This window comes from Ranitomeya imitator, chromosome 1 (assembly GCF_032444005.1).
Source record: "Ranitomeya imitator isolate aRanImi1 chromosome 1, aRanImi1.pri, whole genome shotgun sequence".
NCBI classification, from domain to species: Eukaryota; Metazoa; Chordata; class Amphibia; order Anura; family Dendrobatidae; genus Ranitomeya; species Ranitomeya imitator.
This window is the reverse complement of record NC_091282.1, coordinates 120,886,449-120,899,789: the sequence shown is the minus strand read 5'-3', so window position 1 is coordinate 120,899,789 and position 13,341 is coordinate 120,886,449. Positions and strand designations below refer to the sequence as shown.

Below are 13,341 nucleotides of genomic sequence, written 5' to 3'. Positions count from 1 at the left end.
TTTTTCCAAAAGATTTCTACAGAAAAATCTCTATATACCTCCCACCGCACTTCAGCCACAAAAAAGCGTGTTTTTGTAAAAATAAAATTGATAATCAATATGCATTTTGGTACAGGCAGTTGTTTCTAGTCTATGAAAACCTAGAAAGGGGAGAGTTTTCTGTAGTGGGAAGAGACGATTTCCCCGTAGACTGTAGGTCAGGCCAGGGTTTGGCCAGTGCAATATGGCTCCCTGCTGATTTGCTCATACAGAATTCCCAGGCTGTAGAAGAAGCTGTAATGTTGGCTTCTGGAAGTCATGATTACAAGGATGGACACGTGCGTTATTTTGTGGTGCTGGAAATCAAATTTATACCTTTTTAGTTATGATATATAGTTGGTGACCACAAGGCCTAAGATTTTTTTTGTGCTAATATGTCATTTTTTTTGCATGAGAATCAGATAAAGCAGGATTTCAACCACAATCCTTTGGTCTGGATTGAAGTGCTTTACGTGCCTGCTGCCATGGACCCATCTAAGGCTCACTTCACATTGTTGTTTGGGATCAACTGGTAAGAAATCCAATTGAAATAAAACAAGAAGAGCAGATGCCAATGAATACCATACTGAAGCCAAACACTTTCGTCTCCCGTTTGTATTAGCTTTCATCCATTTTTTCCCCATTTTGAACAGATTCATTTTTAATAGAGGTGTCTTTGAACACCTCTAATGTTCTGGCCATACACAGTGTTAAAAACCCATCCATTAAACAGATGACATGACGGATGACTGAAATGATCCGGTTCCTATAGATCATAATGGTAAAAAATCAGATCCATTGGGCCGACAAAAAAAATGTCCAGATTCCATTTTTTAGTTTGAACAAAAACAAATTAATCCTAAATACAGAAGTAAATATAAGAAGGAGACCACAGTACCGCAAGCTATACCTCTACTAAACGCCTACATGAAATCGGAAGCATATGAAGCTACAAATAATAGCAGGAGGTTTCCTGACCTTTTAGGGTTTGTAGAGAAGTGCAAGTTACAAAATATGATTTGACATTTGTAGCATAAGATATGGCATATCATTCTAGAAATAAGGAACTGAATAAGCCAGTATAAGCAAGACGTACCTGTTCTGTGCTTTCTGCTTGCAGTTGTTCCTCACCTGTAAAACCATGTATGGCCAAAAAACAACTATAAGTTAGATACATTTTGTGACACAAGATGGAAAAAGTAGTGTTTAAAATACCCTGAGGTGACATTATTAGTGTTTTCTGGGTGCACCAAGTGTGAGTGACAGTTGTAATTCAGCTTCTGATTTCTGCTGCGGGACTATGAGTTGCTCTAATACATTCATTTTTTTCTAATTATTATAAGGATTATTTATAATCTTATTAGCCAGGGCCGCCATCAAGGCTTTACTGCCTTTATTGGTGTATAGAGCCTGATGAGCATAAGTGATGAGGGGGCGCAGTCCAGTTTTTGCTTCTGCTCACCGGGCCCCAGAGGCAGTATTCTGACGGTTTAGTAACTGAATCTGTATCCTCAGACGCACATTCAGTTGAAATCTATTGCTGTGCCACCGGCTTCCTGCACCGCAACAGTTAACAGCCACCAGCTGAGTAAAAATTGGGGAATGTGATCCGGAAGTGGTGCTCTAGATAACTGTATGCTATTTTCTGCAGAATCAAGTCCTGGCTGGAAGAAGTGATGACGGTTAGCGCTGGATGAGGAAGAAAAGCGAAGATGAAATACTAGAGACATCACTGGTGAGTCAGTGTGATACCTATACACCAACTCTATACACTGCATACTACATACAGAGCTCCTGTGTATAATGTCACTTATGGTAATATTAGTATTGTTGTTTTTTATTAACCCCTTAACGACCGCCGATACGCCTTTTAATGGCGGCAGTTAAAGGTACTTAAACCACAGCACCGTTAATTAACGGCGCCGTGGAAAAAGTAAACAGCTCCCCCCAGAGTCGGATTTTCTCTGGGGTCTCGGTTGCTGGGGGTAGCCGAGACCCCAGAGAACATGATTCGGGGGTATTTTACCGACCCCCAAGTTGCGATCGCTGGTAATTAACCGTTTAGCGTCGGTCGCAAAAAAAAAACAAAAACGCGATTATCCATTTAATTTCTCTGTCCTCCGATGTGATCGCCCATCAGAGGACAGAGAAATGGGGTCCCCAATACCCCCCCTGATACTCACCTGTCTCCCCCGGTGCTCCTCGTGGCTCCCAATGGGCGCCGCCATCTTTTTCCGGACAAAAAAATGGCAGGCGCATGCGCAGTCCGCCCGCCAGCCGGCACCCGGAAGATCTTTGGGGTCCCGGCTGCCGGGGGGGTAGCCGAGAGACCCCAAAGAACATGATCGGGGTCGGTTTTTACCGACCCCTGTTTTGCGATCGTCGGTAATTAACTGTTTACCGGCGGCCGCAAAAAAAAAAAAAAAAAGTGATGTGTAGTGTTGAGCGATACCGTCCGATACTTGAAAGTATCAGTACCGGATAGTATCGGCCGATACCCGAAAAGTATCATATATCGCCGATACCGATACCCGATACCAATACAAGTCAATGGGACACCAAGTATCGGAAGGTATCCTGATGGTTCCCAGGGTCTGAAGCAGAGGAAACTCTCCTTCAGGCCCTGGGATCCATATTAATGTGTAAAATAAAGAATTAAATTAAAAAATATTGATATACTTACCTCTCCGGAGGCCCCTGGACATCACCGCTGGTAACCGGCAGCCTTCTTTGCTTAAAATGAGCGCGTTTAGGGCCTTCCATGACGTCACGGCTTCTGATTGGTCGCGTGCCGCTCATATGACCGCCACGCGACCAATCACAAGGCGCGACGTCATTCTCAGGTCCTAAATTCCTAGAATGAGGAGTTTAGGGCCTGAGAATGATGTTGTGGCTTGTGATTGGTCGCGTGGCGGTCACATGAGCGGCACGCGACCAATCAAAAGCCGTGACGTCATGGAAGGCTCTAAACGCGCTCATTTTAAGCAAAGAAGGCTGCCGGTTACCAGCGGTGATGTCCAGGGGCCTCCGGAGAGGTAAGTATATCAATATTTTTTATTTTAATTCTTTATTTTACACATTAATATGGATCCGATACCGATTCCCGATACCACAAAAGTATCGGAACTCGGTATCGGAATTCCGATACCGCAAGTATCGGCCGATACCCGATACTTGCGGTATCGGAATGCTCAACACTAGTGATGTGTTATTCTCTGTCCTCTGATGTGATCGCACATCAGAGGACAGAGAAATAGGGGGATTCGGGGACCCTGTTATACTTACCGGTGTCCCTGGGTCCTCCTGCGTCTCCTCCTGCCCGCTGGCTTCTTCATGCGGTAAGAAAATGGCGGGTGCATGCACAGTGCGCCCGCCATGATCTGCCGACCGGCAGCTAGAAGAGCTGGGGCTAAATTTAGGGTTAGGGTTGGGGCTAAATTTAGGGTTAGGGATAAATTTGGGGTTAGGGTTGGGGCTAAATTTAGGGTTAGGGTTTGGGCTAAATTTAGGGCTAGGGTTAAATTTAGGGTTAGGGATAAATTTAGGATTAGGGCTAAATTTAGGGTTAGGGCTAGGGTTAGGCTTCTTTCACACTTGCGTCGGTACAAGGCCGTCGCAATGTGTCGGCCCGACGTACCGACGCACGTTGTGAAAATTGTGCACAATGTGGGCAGCGGATGCAGTTTTTCAACGCATCCGCTGCCCAGTCTATGTCCTGGGGAGGAGAGGGGCGGAGTTACGGCCACGCATGCACGGTCAGAAATGGCGGACGCGACGTACAAAAAAAAGTTACATTGAACTTTTTTTGTGAAGACTGTCCGCCAAAACACAACAGATGCAGTGCACGACAGACGCGACGTGTGGCCATCCGTCGCGATCCGTCGGCAATACAAGTCTATGGGCAAAAAACGCATCCTGTGGGCACATTTGCAGGATCCGTTTTTTGTCCAAAACGACGGATTGCGACAGATGCCACACGACGCAAGTGTGAAAGTAGCCTTAGGGCTAGGGTTAGGGTTGGGGCTAAAGTTAAGGTTAGAGTTGGGATTAGGGTTGGTATTAGGGTTAGGGTTGGCATTAGGGTTACGTTTGGGATAGGGTTAGGTTTGGGATTAGGGTTAAGGTTGGGATTAGTGGTGTATTGGGATTAGGGTTAGGCTTGGTTCCCATTGCGTTAATGGGAAAGCGCTAACGGACAGCGTTGCACGGCGAAATTAACGCCGTGCAACGCGTCCGTTAGCACGCCCATTCACGGCAATGGGAACGCGCAGCACTAGCGCGTGCCATGTTCGGCACGCGCTAGCGACGCGCCGGTGTTTCCTGGCGCACCGCGGACGCTGCTGCTTGCCCGCGGTCCGTTCCCTGCTCTTGCAGATCGGGGATCTGCGAGAGCGGGGACGTAACGCGACCCCGGGACGCGGCCCCATTAAAAACATTGCGTTAGCGCAACCCGCTAGCGCTAAACGGATTGCACTAACGCAATGTGACCCTAGCCTTAGGTTTGAGGTTAGGGTTGAGATTAGGATTAGGGGTGTGTTGGATTTAGGGTTTTGATTAGGGCTCTGGTTAGGATTGAGATTAGGGTTGTTTTGGGGTAAGGGTTGTGATTATCGTTAGGGTTGTGATTAGGATTATGGATTGGGTTGGGATTAGGGGTGTGTTTGGTTAGGGTTGGAGTTAGAATTGGGGGGTTTCCACTGTTTAGGTACATCAGGGAGTCTCCAAACATGACAGCCAATTTTGCGCTTCTGAGCTCTGTCGTGCGCCCAAACAGTGGTTTACCCCCACATATGGGGCATCAGCATACTCGGGATAAATTGGACAACAACGTTTGGGGTCCAATTTCTCCTTTTACCCTTATGAAAATAAAAACTTGGGGGCTAAAAAATCGTTTTTGTGGAAAAAAAATATATTTTTTATTTTCACGACTCTGCATTATAAACTTCTGTGAAGCACTTGGGCTTTCAAAGTTCTAACCACACATTTAGATAAGTTCCTTGGGGGGTCTAGTTTCCAAAATGGGGTCACTTGTGGGGGGTTTCTACTGTTTAGGTACATCAGGGGCTCTGCAAACGCAACATAAAGGCCGCAGACCATTCTATCAAAGTCTGCATTCCAAAACGGCGCTCCTTCCCTTCCGAGCTCTGCCTTGCGCCCAAACAGTGGTCCCCCCACACATGGGGTACCAGCATACTCAGGACAAATTGGACAACAACTTTGGGACCCAATTTCTCTTGTTACCCTTGTGAAAATAAAAACTTGGGGGCTAAAAAATCTTTTTTTGTGGTAAAAAAAAATATTTTTTATTTTCACGACTCTGCATTATAAACTTCTGTGAAGCACTTGGGCATTCAAAGTTCTCACCACACATCTAGATACGTTCCTGCATTCCAAAACGGTGCTCCCTCCCTTCCGAGCTCTGCCATGCGCCCACACAGTGGTCCCCCCCCACATATGGGGTATCAGCCTACTCAGCATAAATCGCACAATAAATTTTGGGGTCCAATTTCTCCTGTTACCCTTGTGAAAGTAAAAATTTTGGGGTGAAAAGATCATTTTTGTGGAAAAAATATGATTTTTTTATTTTCATGGCTCTACATTATAAACTTCTGTGAAGCAGTTGGGGGTTCATAGTGCTCGCCACACATCTAGATAAGCTCTTTGGGGGGTCTAGTTTCCAAAATGGGGTCACCTGTGGGGAGTTTCTACTGTTTAGGTATATCAGAAGCTCTGCAAATGTAACAAGACGCCCGCAGACCATCCCATCAAAGTCTGCATTCCAAGCGGCGCTTCTTCCCTTCTGAGCCCCGATGGGTGCCCAAACAGTGCCCCCCCACATATGGGGTATCCGCATACTCAGGACAAACTGGTCAACAGATTTTGGGGTCCAAAGTCTCCTGTTACCATTGAGAAAATAAAAAATTGCAGACTAAAAAATCATTTTTGAGGAAAAAAAAAAGGATTTTTTATTTCACGGCTCTATTTTATAAATTTCTGTGAAGCACTTGGGGGTTTAAAGTGCTCACCACACATCTAGATAAGTTCCTTAAGGGGTCTAGTTTTCAAAATGGGGTCACTTGTGGGGGGTTTCTACTGTTTAGGCACATCAGGGGCTCTCTAAACGTGACATGGCATCCGATCTCAATTCCAGCCAATTCTGCATTGAAAAAGTCAAACGGCGCTCCTTCTCTTCCAAGCTCTGCGGTGCGCTCAAACAGTGGTTTACCCCTACATATGGGGTATCGGCGTATTCAAGAGAAATTGCACAACAAAATTTATGGTTACATTTCTGTTTTTACACTTGTGAAAATAAAAAAAAATGGCTCTGAAGTAAAATGTTTGCAAAAAAAAGTTAAATGTTCATTTTTTCCTTCCACTTTGTTTCAGTTCCTGTGAAGCACGTAAAGGGAAAATAAACTTCTTGAATGTGGTTTTGAGCACCTTGAGGGGTGCAGTTTTTAGAATGGTGTCACACTTGGTTATTTTCTATCATATCGATCCCTCAAAATGACTTCAAATGTGATGTGGTCCCTAAAAAAAAATGGTGTTGTAAAAATGAGAAATTGCTGGTCAACTTTTAACCCTTATAACTCCCTAACAAAAAAAAAATTTGTTTCCACAGTTGTGCTAATGTAAAGTAGACATGTGGGAATTGTTATTTATCAACTATTTTTCGTGACATATCTCTCTGATTTAAGGGCATAAAAATACAAAGTTTGAAAATTGCAAAATTTTAAATTTTTTTGCAATATTTCCGTTTTTTCATAAATAATTGCAAGTAATATCGAAGAAATGTTACCACTAACGTGAACTACAATATGTCACGAAAAAACAATCTCAGAATCAGCGGGATCCGTTAAAGCGTTGCAGAGTTATAACCTCATAAAGTGACAGTGGTCAGAATTGTAAAAATTGGCTCGGTCATTAAGTACCAAATTGGCTCTGTCACTAAGGGGTTAATGATCTGTATTGTAGTATTCCGTCACTGTGTTGTGGTAATATGTGATCTGGTCATGGTCTGGTAGTATTTGTCCTAGTAGTGATGAGCAAGTGTGCTTCTATAAGGCGTTATCCAAGTACACTCACGCTTAGTCGAATATTTTCAGCGTGCTCGAAAAATATGCTTGAGTCATCGAGGCTGCATGTCGTGCCGCTGTTCTACAGTTGATACAGAGGCAAGGATTGAGCATATTTTTCAAGCACACCGAAAATACTCGATTAAACACGAGAGTGCTAGGATTACATTTTATCTGAGCACGCTAGCTCATCACTAGTCCATAGTAAGTGGTATCATTCGATCATTTGGTCAGTATGTGGTGGTAATATGTGATCTGGTCATGGTGTGGCAGTATTTGTCCCTTGAAGGAGGCATTATTCGGTCACTATGTGGTGGTAATATGTGGTAGAGCTAGGGTGTGACTGTATTTGTTCCTTATATGTGATATTATTCGGTCACTATGTGGTGGTAATATGTGATCTGGTCAGTATGTGGTGGCATTTACTTGCATGTGGTATTATTCAGTCACTATGTGATGGTAATATGTGGTCCATCCAAGGTGTGATGATAATTGTCCCTTGTATGTGGTATTATTGTTCATTTTAGAAAATGTATGTGATTAATTCTCTAAAGAAAAATAAATAAAAATATACCTAAACAGATTATTGGGTATTTAAAAAATGAATAATAGGTTAGAGTAGAGTAGGCCCTGACCAAAATAGTCTACCTTGTCTTGGTGACGGCTTAAAAATTTTTTGCGTTCAAACAAAAGATGATGGCTATGTATGTGATATGGTGTTTTATGGGAACTGTTAATGTGTGATTGGTGAGGACATGGTGCAGAAGTAGAGTTTTTGCAAAGAGTTTGCGGAAAGTTTGATGGGTGGAGGAAGAGCTGAGGTGGAGACTGGCAGAGCCTTAAGGGGGCCCGAAAATTTTACCAGTATGGGGCTCTTAATTAATTAAAAGTAGGACATACTTTCCGGCCTGTAGATGGAAGGCTCAATAAGTGTCTCGACCGGATGCTTAACTGATGCCAGATCTGGTAGAGGAGGTACACCATCACCTTAATAACAATCCTTAATTTCATGTACATGAAAGACTGTAGAGCATTGATTACTTAGGGTGTCTTATAAATATCACCCTTTGTTAACTGGCAGTCAGATGGTCACGATCCATGTTTGGATCTGTGGCAGATCTGGCTTCTCAGATTAAAACTTTTTTCATTTCAGGCCATCGGGGGTTAATGCAGTTTTTCCCTGGTGGCCACTGGTGTAATTACATTGCTGCCTAGTCTGCTGATGTGGGTGGTGACCACTCTTACCTTCCTTCAAAAAGGTCACCTGATGCATCAGCTGACTATTGGTTATACAGGTCCTTTTGGAGACCAAGCTAGCTGGAGACAGGAGCTTGCTGAGTGCCGTGGTTCTTCAGCTGAATACGGATATCTGGTGCCTTACTCTGCTGTGCGGTGCATTGCAGCACAGAAAGCTAAGTGTGGTGTTATTGTTTCTTTGTCCCTTTGTTGTCTGTAATTTTTCTGTGTTGTATTAGTGGAGGGGTGGGACCAGTGCTCTCACCTGTCAGTTCCCTACATAGGGATAGGAGCAGGGCAAGTGAGGGATTAGGTATCCTGCTCGGCGACGGGGAGAAAGAACCCATATAGGGACGATAGTAAGAGCAAGGCACAACCTCAGGTGAGTGCAGGAGGTGTCCAATTCCCTGTTCCCTACCGACAGGGCCCACCGTTGTTAAAGTGTCCCCTGTGTACCTTTGTGTGTTTCGCCGTTTTGTGACCGACCTCTCATCGGGTCGCTAGGACAGTCACTTCGTGACACAGATTTTTCAAATGAACACAAGACTGATATCTCTATGTTGGTGATTAGCTGTAGTTGCTATGATCTGCCTGGTCAGAAGAGGTCATGAGACAGCCCGCTGCCGTTCCAAAGTTTAAAAGTGATATCTTTCTGCTTCTCTTACCTGCTGTACTACAAGTAGCAGTTTTGGATACCTCACTAATCGGCTTTACTTCTTCAAGACAGGGCAGACTAGTCTGTGAAAGTGAAGAACCGTTCCAGCTGACAGTTGTATCTTTATTAAGAGTCGACTTCTCACTGTTTGGGCTATAGAGAAAATATGTTATTAAAGTCAGCATTTTGCACCATTACTCTAAAATGCAACATTTTCAATTGGGCACTTTTTTGTATAATCAATTTGAAATGTCACAAGGTTCAAGAATTTATAAATGTAATACTTAGGATTCACTGACAACTAAATGCTGTTCTCTCTCTGAGCTTTTTCAAGGAAGTGTACATCTCCCTTCTTAGCCAATAATAACACAATGAGCACAGTGCTGCCTGATAACTACAAATCCTTACTAATCTTGGCAGGCTTTGGCCCCCAGCTTCTTCCAATAAAAGCTTCTAGAAATTAGAAAAATGGATAATAGAATAAAGGAACGATGGTCTTTTGTTCTGTAGATGGCTTTTTATCAACGTGAACTATTTCTTTTCGGATTGAATGCTTTATGGGGATATTTCTCCCATTGAGCATTATTCACCAATCTACATGAAAAGTTAAGCCATTTCATAGACTCCACCTAATAACAAGCTATTGGTTCATTAAAAAAAAAAAACCCTGTCACTTATTTCCAGTATACAAATGTAGCTTTCCACCGATAAGCCAGAACAATAAAACTAGTAATATTGAGCAGGGCCCCTGCTTGTCCTGCAGCCAAAACAGTGTTGATCCAGAGAGAAGTGGACTCCACAAAATATGGGTTGGTGTCCTGTAATGTGCGGCCTCTATGAATCAGGATTGAATGATTGAGATATGGTAAATCAGGAGGCCATGCCAACACCTCTGTAATCATAGAATGTTAGAGTTGTAAGGGACCCGCAGGGTCATCATATCCAACCCCCTGCTCATTGCAGAATTCACTAAACCATCTCAGACAGCTGTCTGTCCAACCTCTGGTTGAAGACTTCCATTGAAGGAGAACTCAACACTAGGGTTGAGCGACCTTGACTTTTTTAGGGTCGAGCCGGGTTTCGCGAAACCCGACTATCTCAAAAGTCGAGTCGAGTGAAATCGGCCGATTATGGCGAAAAGTCGAGGATCGACCGAAACACGAAACCCAATGCAAAGTCAATGGGAATTTCTTCTCCCTCTCCCACTCTCCCTCTCCCCCTCCCTCTCCCCCTCCCTCTCCCCCTCTCTCTCTCTCTCTCTCTCTCCCCCCTCCGTCCGTCCCTGAACTGAAAAGCTGGTGTTACACAGTGCAAATCGCTACAGCGCACAAGCGACAACATGGCGATAGGCGTCCACGCCCCTAAGACCTATGTCATCACTCTGCCCACGCCCCTTCATTGGCTGAAAAAAAATGGCGCCAAGCGCGTCATACAAAACGCGACTTTGGCGCGAAAGTCGCGTACCGCATGGCCGACCCCATACAGGGATCGGGTCGGGTTTCATGAAACCCGACTTTGCCAAAAGTCGGCGACTTTTGAAAATGAACGATCCGTTTCGCTCAACCCTACTCAACACCTCTCTTGGCAGCCTGTTCCACTTGTTGATCACTCTCACTGTCACAAAGTTTTTCTAATATCTAATTTAATCTCTAATCTAATCTTCTCCATTCAGTTTCATTCCATTGCTTCTCGTGTTTCCATGTGCAAATGGGAATAAGGATGATCTCTCTACACTGTGACATCCTTTTAGATATTTGTAGACGGCATTTAAGTCTACTCTTGGCCTTCTTTTTTGCAAGCTAAACATTTCCAGATCCTTTAACCGTTCCTCGTAGTACATACTTTACAGTTCGCTTACCATCCTGGTAGCTCTTCTCTGAACTTGCTCCAGTTTTTTGTCTCTTAAAATGTGGTGCCCAAAACTGGACACAGTATTCCAAATGAAGCCTGACCAAGGAGGAGTAGAGGGGAATAATTGCTTCATGTGATCTAGACTCTATATTTCTCTTAACCCCTCTCTGACATTACACGTACTATCCCGTCGAGGGACCTGGGCCTATCTGACCCTTGACAAGATAGTACGTCATATGCGATCAGCCGCACTCATGGGGAGAGCGCGGCCTATCGCTGCCGGGTGTCAGCTGACTATCACAGCTGACATCCGGCACTATGTGCCAGGAGTGGTCGCGGACCGCTCCTGGCACATTAACCACCGGAACACTGCGATCAAACATGATCGCAGCGTTCCGGCAGCACAGGGAAGCATCGAGCAGGGAGGGAGCTCCCTGCATGCTTCCCTTAAGCCCTCGGAGCAACGCGATGTGATCATGTTGCTCCGAGGGTCTCCTACCTCCTCCTCCCTGCAGGCCCGGATCTAAAATGGCTGCGGGGCTCCTTCCGGGTTCTGCAGGGAGGTGGCTTGCAAGCCTCCCTGCAGTACCTGTGTGATTGCTGATCTGACACAGTGCACTGCAAAGTCCCCCCCTGGAGCAATGTAAAGAAGTAAAAAAAAATAAAAATAAAATCCTAAATAAAGAAAAAAATATATATATTGTTCCAATAAATACATTTGACTAAATCAAATCAAAAAAAGTACATATTTAGTATTGCCTCGTCCGTAATGACCCAACCAATAAAACTGTCCCACTAGTTAACCCCTTCAGTGATCACCGTAAAAAAAAAAAAAAAAAAAAAAAAAAAAATCGAGGCAAAAAACAACGCTTTATTATCATACCACCGAACAAAAAGCGGAATAACACGCGATCAAAAAGAGGGATATAAAAAAAAAATGGTACCGCTGAAAACGTCATCTCGTCCCGCAAAAAACGAGCCGCCATACAGCATCATCAGCAAAAAATTAAAAGTTATAGTCCTCAGAATAAAGCGATGCAAAAATAATTATTTTTTTTATAAAATCTATTTTATCGTATAAAAGCGCCAAAACATAAAAAATGATATAAATGAGGTATCGCTGTAATCGCACTGACCCGAAGAATAAACCTGCTTTATCCATTTTATCAAACGTGGAACGGTATAAACTCCCCCCAGAAAGAAATTCACGAATTAATGGTTTAAAAATTGTCACGTTCCCGAAAATGGTACCAATAAAAATGTCAACTCGTCCCGCAAAAATCAAGACCTCACATGACTCTGTGGACCAAAATATGGAAAAATTATAGCTCTCAAAATGTGGAAACGCAAAAAATATTTTTCACAATAAAAAGTGTCTTAGTGTGTGACAGCTGCCAATCATAAAAATCCGCTAAAAAACCCGCTATAAAAGTAAATCAAACCCCCCTTCATCACCCCCTTAGCTAGGGAAAAATAATAAAATTTAAAAAATGTATTTATTTCCATTTTCCCATTAGCGTAAGGGTTAGGGTTGGGGCTAAAGTTACGGTTAAAGTTAGGGTTGGGGCAAAAGTTATGATTAGGGCTAAAGTTAGGGTTGGGGCTAATGGTAGGGTTGGGATTAGGGTTAGTGTTGGGATTACGGTAGGGGCTACAGTTAGGGTTGGGGCTAAAGTCAGGGTTGGGGCTAAAGTTAGGGTTACAGTTAGCGTTGGGGCTAAAGTTAGGGTTGGGGCTAAAGTTAGGGTTAGGGTTGGGGCTAAAGTTAGGGTTAGGATTACATTTATGGTTGGGATTAGGGGTGTGTCAGGGTTAGGGGTGTAGTTAGGGTTATGGTTGGGATTAGGGTTAGGGGTGTATTGGAGTTAGGGGTGTGGTTAGGGTTGGGATTAGGTTTAAGGGTGTGTTGGGGTTAGGGATGTGGTTGGGATTAGGGTTAGGGGCATGTTCAGGTTAGGGGTGTGGTCAGGGTTATGGTTGGGATTAGGGTTAGGGGTGTGTTTGGGTTAGGGTTTCAGTTACAATTGGGGGGTTTCCACTGTTTAGGCACATCAGGGGCTCTCCAAACGTGACATGGCGTCCGATCTCAATTCCAGCCAATTCTGCGCTGAAAAAGTAAAACAGTGCTCCTTCCCTTCCGAGCTCTCCCATGCGCCAAAACAGGGGTTTACCCCAACATATGGGGTATCAGCGTACTCAGGACAAATTGGACAACAACTTTTGGGGTCCAATTCCTCTGGTTACCCTTGGGAAAATAAAAATTTGGGGGCTAAAAAATCATTTTTGTGGGAAAAAACTGATTTTTTATTTTCACGGCTCTGTATTATAAACTGTAGTGAAACACTTGGGGGTTCAAAGTTCTCACAACACATCTAGATAAGTTCCTTGGGGGGGGTCTAGTTTCCAATATGGGGTCACTTGTGGGGGGTTTCTACTGTTTAGGTACATCAGGGGCACTGCAAACACAATGTGATGCATGCAGACCATTCCATCTAAGTCTGCATT

At 43.9% G+C, this 13,341-nt stretch overlaps 1 protein-coding gene across 1 annotated transcript in view; it reads right to left on the bottom strand.

Annotated features, from left to right (window-relative positions):
• ANKRD31 (ankyrin repeat domain 31) overlaps positions 1–13,341 on the bottom strand; it is a 297,365-nt gene that overhangs the window by 153,985 nt on the left and 130,039 nt on the right. Inside the window, exons 10-11 of the mRNA XM_069750287.1 lie at positions 8,996–9,138; positions 1,115–1,149 (exon numbers count right to left, since the gene is read on the bottom strand). Of these exons, the coding sequence (XP_069606388.1) occupies positions 1,115–1,149; positions 8,996–9,138 (178 nt within the window). The remainder of the gene's footprint in view (positions 1–1,114; positions 1,150–8,995; positions 9,139–13,341) is intronic.